The sequence below is a fragment of the Lasioglossum baleicum genome, chromosome 6 (genome assembly GCF_051020765.1).
Source record: "Lasioglossum baleicum chromosome 6, iyLasBale1, whole genome shotgun sequence".
In the NCBI taxonomy this organism is placed as follows: domain Eukaryota; kingdom Metazoa; phylum Arthropoda; class Insecta; order Hymenoptera; family Halictidae; genus Lasioglossum; species Lasioglossum baleicum.
The window spans coordinates 5017981-5031545 of record NC_134934.1 but is presented as its reverse complement, the minus strand read 5'-3'; the positions used below and the strand labels follow the sequence as shown (position 1 = coordinate 5031545).

The 13565-nt window shown below is 39.8% G+C and overlaps 3 protein-coding genes across 5 annotated transcripts; 1 reads left to right on the top strand and 2 right to left on the bottom strand.

The window, feature by feature from the left end:
* On the bottom strand, positions 1-1439 carry LOC143209941 (uncharacterized). Of its 3 annotated transcripts, none has more exons than XM_076426279.1 (4): positions 1128-1439; positions 720-1013; positions 199-327; positions 1-114 (listed from the first exon to the last, which is right to left on the bottom strand). In XM_076426279.1, the coding sequence occupies exons 1-4, from the start codon at positions 1235-1237 to the stop codon at positions 102-104; spliced, it is 546 nt and encodes a 181-aa protein (XP_076282394.1). In that variant the 5' UTR covers positions 1238-1439; the 3' UTR covers positions 1-101. The 3 variants fall into 3 exon arrangements, with proteins under 3 accessions (XP_076282394.1, XP_076282395.1, XP_076282396.1); XM_076426280.1 differs by having other exon boundaries at positions 720-1023; positions 1128-1286; XM_076426281.1 differs by having other exon boundaries at positions 720-1023; positions 1101-1242.
* A 913-nt stretch (positions 1440-2352) lies between these two features.
* Positions 2353-6668, top strand: LOC143209272 (dynein regulatory complex subunit 2). The gene is made up of 4 exons (XM_076424687.1): positions 2353-2495; positions 3682-3998; positions 4866-4988; positions 5069-6668. Exons 1-4 carry the CDS (start codon positions 2353-2355, stop codon positions 5374-5376), a joined length of 891 nt encoding a protein of 296 aa, XP_076280802.1. The 3' UTR covers positions 5377-6668.
* On the bottom strand, positions 6140-12704 carry Ostdelta (oligosaccharide transferase delta subunit). The gene is made up of 11 exons (XM_076426277.1): positions 12552-12704; positions 11907-12115; positions 11435-11566; positions 11073-11242; positions 10793-10932; positions 9268-9643; positions 8858-9037; positions 8511-8736; positions 8128-8400; positions 7573-7744; positions 6140-6801 (listed from the first exon to the last, which is right to left on the bottom strand). The coding sequence occupies exons 1-11, from the start codon at positions 12559-12561 to the stop codon at positions 6659-6661; spliced, it is 2031 nt and encodes a 676-aa protein (XP_076282392.1). The 5' UTR covers positions 12562-12704; the 3' UTR covers positions 6140-6658.
* Between the last annotated feature and the right edge of the window lie 861 nt (positions 12705-13565).

Below are 13565 nucleotides of genomic sequence, written 5' to 3'. Positions count from 1 at the left end.
TATTTTTAAAAATTGTCGATTTTATTAAATAAAGTTATCTGCGGGTTCAATAAAATAAATCTTCTATCACCATTTCTCCGTCCGGTATTCGATTCTGTTGATCATCGACGCCATCTGTGAAGAAGTTGAATCAAACCTAGTTTCATTCTATTCGAATTGTATTTGATTTTCACGTATAAACACGTATGAACCACCTACCCGTAGTGGTGGCTTACAAATCCGGCCGAGTAACCACCTCCGTAACCACCTCCGTAACCACCTCCGTAATCTCCTCCGTAACCACCTCCGTAACCACCTCCGTAACCACCGCCGTAACCACCACCGTAGCTGAAAAAGAAGAGTTGAAAATATTCTATCTAAAGTAAACTGGATAATCGGAAAATGATTGATAAGACTTTCGATAGAAGTAAATTGTACAAATATTGTACAGCCAGACTGTCCCAGGGAACTGGGACAAGTTACTGCTCTTTTTCAAGTGAAAATAGAAAAAAAACAATAGAGGAAGAAATTATATGTCATAATATGTTCTAACTTCCCATGACCTTATTTTTTATGTGGATGCACCGATGCACCCGCTAGGTGCAATTGCACTTTAATCTTTAATGCAACCCAATGTTTCTGTTGAACTAATCGATCCTTTTCCCGAGTCTCAGTTCCCAGAATCACCCTGTATAGTAACTATATATATAGTATTTATATGCATAAATATGTATACTAACTATTTCGCCTTGTACAAGCCCGCGCCGACGACACCGGCTCCGATCAAAGCTTTAGCTCCAACCGCTGCACCGCCCAGTAAAAGCGCCTTCTTTCCTACAAGGGCAGCTCCTCCGAGTAGAGCCAGTTTTCCCAATGGAGACCTCTTGTTCCGAACAAGTTGCCCTTCGAGGTCGACGTTCCGGAATTGTGGAACCACGAGGTCATCCTCGGGCGAAGTCAAAGGTGCCGCGTGGCTGTAGACCACCGACAAGACCGCGATAACGAGTACCAGGAAATATGCCGATTTCATCTTTCTGGAGCCAACTGACAAAGTATTATTATTATTACACCATAATATATTGTTATACCATAACACAGCCGAAAAAACATAGAGTACTAACGTGAAACCAAGAGAAGAACAGACTTACGTTGACAGTAGCGATGTCTCTAACGAACGCGCACACCGTTCGAACGCTTCAAAGCGAAAGACTTTTATATGTATACGGAAAGTCCAGAGTACATCCCTTCCATGATACATCTGCTACTGAGACGAAAACCGGAATTCGCGGATCTTCTTCTGCGCAGCCTCTCGAGGTCGATCTTCGAGACTCGTTCCGTCCCATCGCATAGCATCGCATGGCAGTTATTGTTGCTCCACCTTCGAATTTTTCATTCGGTAAACTAGTTCTTGTAAATATACTTGTCCTTGTGTTTCCCATCGGTCATCTACGGTTTGTCGATGAAAGGCGGTTGAAGAAGATATCAAGAACGGTATTGTACATATCGGCGGCCTTATATGAAAATTGCCCAAGTGCAAGAAAGTAGATTTTACAGGAGGCGAGAAAAACGATTCAAATCGAAACTATTTTGCTTTACACGAAGATTTGTTCAAACTATGTTTATATCTAGACACTAATTAAAGCAGTTAACAAAAAAATTACGAAGCTGAAAACCTAATTTTCATAAAAAATGGACGCTTAGGCAGTTTTTATACGAGGCCGACGATATGCATTGTACGTATACTTTACCGGATAACGGAAACAGAAGTGGAAGAAGAGGAGAGCAACAGTTTAGCGCTTGTTCACATCCATGAACTTTCACCGAATGTTTCTTGGAATGAACAACCTTGAAGCGTCACGAGTTTCAAGGCGCGCAACCTTAGGTTACACGCGCATAAGTAGCGGCGTTAATCAGCGTAGAACCGGCAAACTACTACTATTTTTTATATTTGTCTAGACTGAAAAGAATGTATAGAAACGGATGCCCTTCGTCCGTGCGCGTTATACACGTGAATGTTTACGAAACGGTACTAATAATAAATGAACAGGAAAAGACCGGATCCGCAAGGACATTAACCGCAAAGGCCGGACGTGAAGAGGCGACAAACTGGAAACATGTGAAACTGAAACCGATAAAGATCGAAACAAATTTGAATCGTCGAGAAATGAATATGTATAATGTTGTAACGCGCGTCTATCCGCGTACGTGTGCCAGATACATCTACACGGGTAACCAACTAAAACAGCATAATATTATTTCTCTTCCGAATCGGTAATTTCGAAACACGGAATGCCTCCCAAAAGAAAACGGAAAGAGCGACGGGTTAAGCCTGCAAGTGCACGAGATTTGAAACAACAAGCATTGGCGCGGGAAATGAAAATTGCTGCTGCGAACGCGGAACGGCATCGATCGTTTTGGCGAGAAACGCTTACGCGAATGGAAATGCCAGACATCGGAAGGAAGATTGAGATAGTTTGGTCGTGTTTGGAGCATGCTTTCGATTCTCAGGACTATAGGTACGATGTACGACGCGACGCTATGCAGTGACCGATCTCTTCCGCCGCTCTGGGCAAAAATGATTTCTGCAACCCTTTACATTTAATCATGAGATGTTGTGCATGTTTTTTAAATAATAAAAGCCTTTTGTTTTGCAAAAAATTTAGTACCCAGAAAACACAGTATCAAAATAAAATATATACAGGGTGTGGCCGGACGGGTGGTACAACCGAGCAGGCGGTGATACTAAATGTAAAACTAACTAAGTCGAAGAAAGGGAATAACATTTGTTTGTTTGACGCTTCGTTTTCGAGAAGATCAAGTTTGAAAATGCAGCGAATACACGTGCTATTGCATACGAATCGTCTGACGCGTCTGACCATGATCAACCAATTCTACTTTCTGCATATACTAAAGCACGCGAACCTGGCGGAACTTTAAACTCGATTTTCTCGAAAACGAAGCGTCAAACGAAAAAATGTTATTCCTTTTTTTCGACTTATCTTTACATGTAGAATCACCCCCTGCTCGGTTGTACCACCCGTCCGGCCACATCCTTGTATATGAATGGGTGTCTGGAAGAAGGGCCTATGTCAGGTTTCAAACGTAAAAACTAGCTGAAAATGTCATAGAAAGACTTTTTTAAGTTCCTAATTGCACTCCTACAAAATTTAAAAAACCTGACATAGGCCCTTCTTCCAGACACCCATAATATAAAATAAAATATATTTATAGTCTCTAGCAATCTTGCTGCTCTGGGCAATTGCACTGCCTGCGTCTCCTAGATTGGGCCCTGATGCTATGCGATCTCCATATACAGTAAAGTCGCCATCTAGCTCCCACCGCCTGTTTCGAGCAGCGACAGAGATCGTGTAGAGAAACTATTTTTTGACCACTCCGAAAGTACAAAGGATACCGAACGTAGAAAAGGTGCTTGGCCCCGCGCAGGGATGCCCCCCAGTGGAAGGGGTAGGCGAAGGTACAGTGATCGTGGAGATCCTCAGCAGTAGCGCGTTATAACTAGTTGGGGCCTTGGGCAAAGTAGAATTTCGGGGCCCCCAGGGAATAACGTAGAATTTGGATCTTGGATCTCGGTTTGTATTCGGGGCCCCGGGCATTTGCCCGAGTTGCCCATAGGGTAAAGCGCCACTGATCCTCAGGGAGCTAGATCGCGACTTTACTGTAATATACATATATATATACGTGTATAAACATAAATTCCATACCGTACAGTATCAGCTTATTGTTGGATGCGTTGCAAGAGGCAGAAGATCAACGACGTAAAGCCAACGGTGTTCATGCGGATGTGATCGATCGATCGTTTGATACGCACGAAGCACGTTTAAAGGCCGCCGACGCGTTTTTCCGTCGACGCGTTGAAACACTGTTTGTCGATAGAACGCATGAATTTGACGAGGCGCGATCAAACCATAACAAGGAGGAAGCTGATTTACGGAAAATCGATGTCCTTGCAAATCATCAAATCGAGAATAAACTGAACGCTGCAAAAAGCACTGCGATCAGTAAGATACAATACTTACGCATGCATGCATTACATTATATATGTACTATATGTAAATACTTCCTACATACAGTGGACCACGACAATATTCGGACACTTTTAAAAGGACGATAGCTTTTTTAATATCAGATCATACGACTTGGATTTTTTTGGGAAGTTAGAGCAACTGGTTTATTACAAGACGTGAAAAATATATTATGAAAAAATTGCAATTGGTCGTATTTACAAAGAAAACACTAGAAGTGGTTGTTTACAACTTTTTTATGGCGGCCTATATCGAAAATTTAAAAAATACATTTTGTAGATCATTTATACTGTGTCAATTATACATAATCTGAAAATTTCATCATAATCGGTCAACGTTGCAATAAGCTACAAACGTTTAAAGATGTTGAAAATTGCAGTTTTTTTCACAATTTTCAACCTACTACCGAAATAAATCGAAGGATTTTTGCATCTTTCAATATCCGTACCTCTTTTTCGCATCTACCGATTTTGATGAAATTTTCAGAATGTATTTTTTAAATTTTCAATATTGGCCCACATAAGAAAGTTGTAAATAACAACTTTTATTATTTCCCTTGTAATTCCAACCAATTGCAATTTTTTCCAAATTTTTTTGTCACATCATGTAATAAACTGATTGTTCTAACTTTTCAAAAAAACCCAAGTCGTATGGTCCAATATTATAAAGTTATCGTTCTTTTAAAAGTGTCCGAATATTACTGTGGTTCACTGTATATATGCGTAGGACGTAGGGGAGTACATATACATAATATAATATTGTACCCTGTATCAATACACATTGTATTATACAATATGCACAGGTATACAGCGTATATATACAACACATAACATTGTTCCAAAGGTAAAGTGGACGCTTTCGTGGAGGATGGGAAAAACGAGAGAAGATTGATTACGGCACAACTTCAAAAACAGCTAGAAGATCTTTGGGATAACCTTCGGAGCATATTCTCGGATTATTATACAAGTCTGTCTCTATATCATATACCTTGTTTATACTTATATATTTACACATCACATATGAGCAATACTTTGGCGATCAAACAGGTACAGATGAGCGACGCAGATCGTACGAGATTATTCAAAGGAAGGACAAGTCTGATCGACAAGCGATAATCGAACAAGGTTTAAGAATCGCGTGTCTACTCGAAGACATTGCCAAATATCGTGGAAAGATTCATTTCTACAAGAAGAATGTTGCGAGCGAGTTGCAAGACACCCTGCAAGAGTCTCGTTTCTTTCGCAACGTCTACCGACAGGCAAACATTTGCTTCATATTTGGTAAATTTCCTATTCGACTTGTTAATTGTATATGTACAATAAATTGTCGGACCGGTCATTTATTTATTGATTGATTCATGTTTGGTTTATATATCATAATAATGTATATTTACAAATAATAATAATTACAAATATATCGGTCATTTGTAACGTGTCGGTTTACCAGGTCGCAAACAGGATAAACAAAGAGCGATGACTATGTCTAAAGAATACAATGGTAGCGTGAAACGGTTGAAAGGCTTGACAAGGAAAGCCGAACGTATTCTCACGTACATACAAATTTGTCGAAAGTATGAAACTCAGGAAGAAAAGATACTTCCACCGATCGTTGTGCATGGCACGTCCCCGGAAAAAGTGATACCACAGGACGACGTATTACTGCTCGGCTTGGTTGAAAATTTTACTAGACTATTTTAGTACACCGATATTTTTTTCTTGCTTTATTTCCTTTGTTCTGAAATCATTCGTTCGCAACATTATCTTCCAGGCCGTGGAAGACTTTGAAACTCTGGTTCGCTTTTGGCAACGCTTCGGGCACGCTCAGTTAATCGCTGCTGAATTGAACAAGGAACGAAATCTGTTGGCGATGAAAGCTATGGAGTTACGAAAGAATATAAAGCTCTTTTTAGCAGAGACATCCTATTCGACGCCGTCTACTCATCGTCAAATACAATGGACGAAAACGACTCGAATCGGAGAACTAAGCGTTCCGTAGACATTCGTCATTTTGTTAAATCATACCGTACATCGTAAACAGATACACGGATTACGGAAATAGTGGCACATCATAGGGGAAGGATGATGGAAGAAGGAAGAAGAGCAAAATATTACAAAGTGTTTTCAAGAGGAATACTTGATGTGTATTTTTATTACTTTGAAGCAAACCAATAGTTTACCAGATCGCGTATCGCGCATCGTTGGTAAATATGCGTTTCCTGCTTTTGTTACTCTATCGGAGTTCCACGACAAAATAGATTGTAGCTTCAAATGTTTGTTCGCTGTACCAACATCATTGCCGATAATTGTATGCGCATAAAGAATGCTTTTCTCTCGCGATAGTCGACGGAGAAAATGAAAGCAATCATGTCTTCTGAACGTATTCGTGTGACGAACGTACATATATCATATCATCATATATTCGTTCGTATGCAACGAATCTCGACGAGATCTTAAAATCGAAACAGTGAAAATTCGATCGAACAAAAAACCGAACACTTTCTCTAAAAGTTATTCAATCAAGCAACATCAGTCTTGTGTGTGTTCGTTTCAGCTTCAGTTCGCTTCTGGTTTTCTGTTTCAACGAGTGAATCGTTTTATCGATCTAGCGTAAATTTATTCGATGCTGCAACTGTCTTTTTAACGTAATTTGTGTTTATGCGCTATACGCGACAGCATTTTATTGCCGGCGAGGAATGTTACGACACCAAGACCAAGTAGGTATCGAAGAGTGACAAACATGTTCAGTTGCAACCAAAATACTCCGAAAAGTAAAAAGATACCTGAAAAGAAATGGAGAAGAATAAGTTAACGATATTTCGAATCGGACAGATTTCATTGTATCAAACTGTCGTGAACATTGGGCTACAAATACGATATAAATTATCGCATTTGCGAAAATTCCACAGTTTTCTCTATGCCCGAGAGAAAGGCAAATGAAACGGAAAAGTTATCATTTGCCGAATGTAACGGGCATGATAGTTACGAAGCGTGTATGTTTAGAGCCGTTACGAATTGTTCTCCCAGTCGATTTGGCGACTTATTGTTAGTCGACGATCAAGTCCAATGTTGAATATGATGAATACAATAATGTTTTATTTGATTCGCGTTTACCTAAGCCTTATCTTTCTTTTTCTGAAACTCCTTCGGTTGAACATATATTTACAATTTCCTCTCATTCGGATTTTTCGATTTCCTGATTGGCAAGATCGTTACATGACAAATCCAAAATTGCCTTTCGAGAATAAGTCACGGAAAACAAGCCAAATATACTGTTTCTACGTCGAAAGCTCATTCACATTCTATGTACAATACAATACAATCCATATACGTAGTGTAAGGTACACATAGGTTTAACGTCTGATTTACCAAAAAGTTACTTGTTGTGTGAAGGCTCGCTTGATTAAATACATTTCTTGATTGACGCAGAGGCTACAGCCTGTTGCCGAGGACTCGTATACAATGTTTTCTACAACCCAGTAGTCGCCAACGACCGGGTAGACAGTGTGCAACGACTCTTACGTACGTGTTAAGATAAAACGATGTATACTCACTTCCCAAGCCAAGATGGAATGTTACCGCGCTCAAAGAAAGCGGGAAATTTGATATGTTCACTCCGAGTTTGGCCCACAGGATGAAAAGCAAGAGGACCGGTGCCAAACACAAGCCGGTGAATAGATTGGACACAAAAGCGGGTGGTCTTTTTTCGGGTTCGCGGAACATGTGCTGAAACAACCGAGATACCGACGCTCTATTAACACGAATAAAGATCCATACCGATTATTTTACAGGTCGTGTGTGCCTGAAAAACCGGATTCTACAGAAAGGTTGCGGTTTAGCGATTCTTTGCTGTTCGTCGAACGATAACATTCGATTTCAGAAGTATCTTCAAAAATCGGATAAATGTAGTTTCGACGATATTATTTTCCAATGTTATAGAGGTGATAGAATCTCGAGGGGATTGCTATCACTAACGAGCATTGGTACCGCGTGTTTCTTTCGAGAAGTTCCTATTTATTAAACGATGCAAGACTTTCGTCTCGCCTTTCGTAGCGCGACATCGTCGACCATGTAACAAAATTTCAAAAATCAGAGAAACGTTATATTACCTGTATTTCTGGTTTGGTCGCGTAGATGTTCGATTTACGCTTGTACGGCACAGTTTTGTCCACGCTCGAGGTCGAAGTCGAGGACGAGGCCGAGGTTGAGCTAGAGCTCGAGCTCGAACTCGACGGCACGGATGAAGTCGGGTCAGGAAACTTCAAGTTAACTGTTGCCACGGTCCACTGAAATGGATTTGTTAGTATGGCGTCTCCGACTATCAATTCTACGTTATAATCCCCGCTTTGATGATCGAAGTTCGCGCCTGCAGATCCGACGGGCTAAAACAGTTTAAATCGATCGATCATTTTCAACTAGTGGAATCATAAATGTATAGAAAATACTGAATGGAAGGAGCAAGTAGAAGTGTGAGTAAGCAAAAGTGTAGTACCATATCAAATTTGTACAGGTGTGATGTATCTGGTTCGGCGACAAAGATGATTTCACGACCCACTTTGCCACCATCCTTTGATTCGATCGCCGAGGAGAGCCGTACAAACGCTTGATGCGCACGCATAGGTTTCTTATTAATACCATCTTTCAGCAAAAATCGCATAACCAACTTTTGCTGGGAGTCAGCTTCTATTCTTGGTTTTAGCTTTTCCGGATAAACTACTCTGCAATTGTCATGAAGATAACACTATATGTCTACAATGCAGTGCGTATTGCGCGTATCGGGTGGAGTTTGACGTTCTCACCGAAAAACACGACCGTCGACTAGATTTACCGTTACATTACCGTGTAAGCTTTGGCTGAGTCGTCTGATCGGCGTCACCGGTGCCAATCTCCAAATGATCGACCACCACTTCGCAAAGAACTTTCACGGTAACGGTATTTGTCACTGGTCCCGCTGTGACGGATATTTTGTAAAACCCTCGTTCCGGTTTAGCTTCCATGAGATTCATCGTGAATAATGTTCTGAGAATTGTAAACATATAGTAAATACCAATGTATTCGAATGTATTCGAAACTATAAGATAAACGTTGTCCGTCGGTTGTCTGAGTTTTTCTCGAGACTGTGATTCGAGAAAGACAATAGAATCGCGACAATTATTCTACCCCAAAGTATAGCCGACCTTGACAAACATAAAACAAACCAAGGCGGTAAAGTTATGGGGAAAGATGAATAAATGCTAGTTAATGCTCACTTGTCCGTTGGCGAAGGTTGTAAATTCTGATTACTCAGAACTGCGGCATCGTCTCCGACTCGTGTCACTGTATTTGCAATCACTTTGGACATTCCGTTAACTGGGTTACCTAGAATGTCGCAAACTTTCACCGTGACCATAGGTTGTTGAGCAGAGATACTGACGCCTTCGCTGGCTAACGTTACACAGATTGGTTTGTCGAAATCGTTTCCTGCCAAAATTGTCAGCGCCGACAGTAGAGCCATCGAACCCTTCGGTGTCTGTACGGACCGACGGGACAAAAGGTAATTGGCCAGTTTAACAATTTGCTGAGACTTTAACGGTGGCTTTTTCTTCAGCGTATTGGAAAGTTTGAAAATACCGTTCACCAGGAAACCTGAAGGGCACACAAGAAATACGCGATGTTTCTTCTTACCGTAATTCTATGCACTAATGCCTAGACTGCAGATTTTATGCATTTATGACAAAAATGGGTGGATGTAATTTAAAACCGTGAAAATACTAAGACAATTTAAGAACGTCCATATGTTATTTTCAATTTAGTAAAAGTATTAAAAATACATTTCTACATGTCTTGTAATTGACCAAGAGAATTTTTATTTTGCATAAAGATCCGCAGTCTATTAACGTCCGACTGTAAGTCACTTCTCGGTTCTGTGTTGTGACCTAGATAAGAACGGGACACTGTTTTTTTGTGGCTTCAAGGACCGCGCCGATCGGCTAGAAAAGGACAGCGAAGCTTGGGAGGCCTCGATCGCCGAGAAGTGTAAACATAACTAATCCAATAACAAAACTTCTTTATTTTTCATTATATTTTGATGGGACTTTGACCAACATATTCGTGACATTTATCTAATGAAAATGATGCTAAATATGATATAATTCCAATTATATTTACTTGTGTAATGAACGATGAAAGTTTTTGACGCAAAGGACAGCGTTCTTCAGAAAAATATAAGACCACATAGATTATTTATTTTCACGTGTTCATTCCTGTTTTTTCATTAATAAATAGAAACTACGTAGAAATATGCGTTTCCTTGAATACACATACTATTACCTAAAAATTAGTAATGTCCCGTTTTGAGGAAAAAAATAAATGGTCACGTCAGGTATGCCCCCAGTGGAATCGGCAGCGTAGCGACATACATTCAGTATTGGCGATCCTCCTCAAGAGAGGAATGCTGTACCTCGGATTGACTCCATATCAGCTACGAAAGCGTTGTTGTTCGGGCCAATTCCCAAACTTTTTCTTTTGGACCTACTGTTTATAAAGGTGAGTTCCGAACCACCTATTATGCCAACAACACGCGAAAAAGCACCCTGGGCCACCCCCGGCTTGTTACCGAGCGGTCACACATCTAGCTGATCCGCGCCCCACGCTGTTTCACTTCGGTAATCGGACGACTACCGATTCTTGCAGCGGGGCCATGGTCGTTGACCGTAGCGACATACAGTCAAGCGTTCAGCAAGACTTACAGTCGGACATTACTGTGATTTGTAACGCGTTTAATCTGTTACTCACCGGTACCATAAACGCCACCTTCGAACTGCAAATATTTTCCATCTACCTCGTCGGCTTGAACGATAGCATCTTCGATATGATCGAAAGCGAATGCACCATTTGCTCCGAGATGCGGCGCGATGTGGAAAGCACAACCTAAGCTGTTTTCGTGAAACGTCCAATAAACGAGCATTAGATCTTGAACGTGTCATTTGTCCAATTGCAATGAAAGTATGCAACTTTGCGATAACGAAGGTTATACGGTGCTACGATGTTAAAATATTAAGGAAATTGATCGTACTTCAACAAATTGTCATCCTTGCGCAACATACTTTGTACCGCTTTTGCAACCTTGTCCACGTCGTCACGCGATAATTTCTCAGACATCGCATTCAATCCGGATACAGCAGAATATAATTCCATCATGGTAGAACCATCCTTCTCTATTGCGCTCGAGAACATCTGTTTAAACTGAAGAACTTTTTCTTAACAAGTATGATCTAGATCTTATTCCAGTATTTTCTATATGAAAATTTGAATTCAGTGAATATCATTTTCTTCATTAGAAAAGTACAGTAGAACGAAAGTTTAGAAACATCATTATAATGTATACAAGATGATCAATTGACATATTCATTGATATTGATAGGTCTATATCTATACCTTTGCTAGTAGAGGTGCAGGAAGTTGGTCATAGAATCCACCAACTTTCGCAACGTATAAACCATAATAGGCCTCTTCTATCGTAACATTGTCCTTGGCCTTCAACGATTTTATTAAATGTTCGGAGAACTTCTAAAAATAGACAAGCAAAGTGTTAAGACGACGATACGAAATCTATTAAATCACTTATGGATATGCTTTTCAATCAGAAAGACTAATCAAAGCATCACGACTCATCAATTATTTTAATTTTTCATCAGGTTTAGCTATTTTTCAGCGATCAAACAAACTGTTAACCCTTTGCACTCGGAGCTATTTTAAGTCAAAAACTAAACATTTCTTCCGACCTAGAATGTTTCCATTATACATATTAATATTTTGAATAATGGTACAGCAATTTTTAGTGGTGCTTCTTGGAGTGCTAAGAGTTAAATCTAATAATTACTTCAGAAATTGATAAACCTTCTCTTACTTGTTGATTCGGCAAAGTTTCCCCAAGAAATTGGAAACCAACGCTACTATAATACAGAGTAGCTACATCGTCAGAAATTAAGCCTGATTCCAGGATTTTTTTCAAACGACTTTTATCAGCCGTTGTTAAATACGCAGTTGTCGATGGCAATGCTCCGTTGGCTGACAAACATGCTGTTATATGGGTAACCGCTATTAACAGCAGTAAACCTGCAACAACACAGAATTCTGATTATAAACTATATTTAATGATTATATTGAATACAGTTCAATAACCTGAAGAAACATCGAAACGTTGCCTATTTACGAATTGTTGCAAGGTACAACAGAAGATAGAAACGTGTATGAATCGGTACTTTCTAAATATGTTGAGCATGCCGAACAAATATTAATTTTCAAACTTACATCCAGAGTTTTCATTAAATACAGAATTTTTGACGCGTCGAAGTCAAAAGAGGCGTGAATTGTAAGGCGTATCGTTTCAACCATGGAATGAATCGACCGAAACAGGCGTTAAGAAAACTGAATCAAGAACGAAAAGAAAATACATGGTAGCACAACTAGGCAAGGAAATGCATAAATATTTGCTTCTGTACACGTTCGGAATTAAAAATATCGGAAGAAAACGTAACCGATTGATACTTACGAATATTCATGGTAGTTGGAAAGCCGCGTATGCCGGCTGCCACGTTGCTGTTCCGATCAAAATGGCTCTTTTCTCACTGCGCGTGTACTAAAAAGTGAACGGTTCTTCATCCCGGATGCGGAAGTGGTTGGCAGTGATACTATATAGTTATACCCGTATACGGAGCATGCGCTATGCGCGCAAATAGTATACCATTTCACAGTGCATCTAACCATTTCGACAAGAGTTTCATCAGAGATACCTCTCTGGTTTCGTGTCTGATATATTCTATGGTCTACAATTCTACATGAAATAGAATTTGTGTATCATTGGCAATCATTGGTCGGAGTCGGAAACCCAAGAATTTGTGTATCATTTGGTATCATTCAGTATCATTGGATCACATTGGATGTTACTTCAATGTTACTTGTTGCAGAGCAGAGTGTGTCATATGGTGTGTCATCCCTATTGTTCTGAAATAATATTTTAGTTGTTCGGTGCAACGCGCGCGTGTTATTGTTGTGTTATTCTTCATTAGAAATACATACCATATTTGTCTGGATTGTATCTTATACGGATATTTTTATACGCGAACATAAATAAATACGTGCAACACTTTGTGTATACTATATGCGTACACAATAAGTCTATTTATATAGGTTAATTGATAGGTATTAGGTATTCAGATCAGTACAGTTTGAAGTTTGCACAATCACTGGAAACTGAATGATTGTCTTCATTTAGAAATGGTATGTAAGATACCGTAGCACACTGTAGCAAAGGATGGAGAAGGTATGGCAACGTGTTCTGGATTTCTGTGTTTATCTATCGGTTACTATCTTCGCTACGTATAAATACGCGTATGTAATTCCGTAAAAGGATACGAATCACGTACGATAAAAAAAGAAGAAATCACACTAGCTTATGTAACGTAAACTCTAATATATAAGGAGGAGTCAAAGACAAGGAAAGGAGAGATCGGTTTCTGAAATTTGGATTCTTTGAAATATCTATTCTGTTGGCAATTAACGGAGA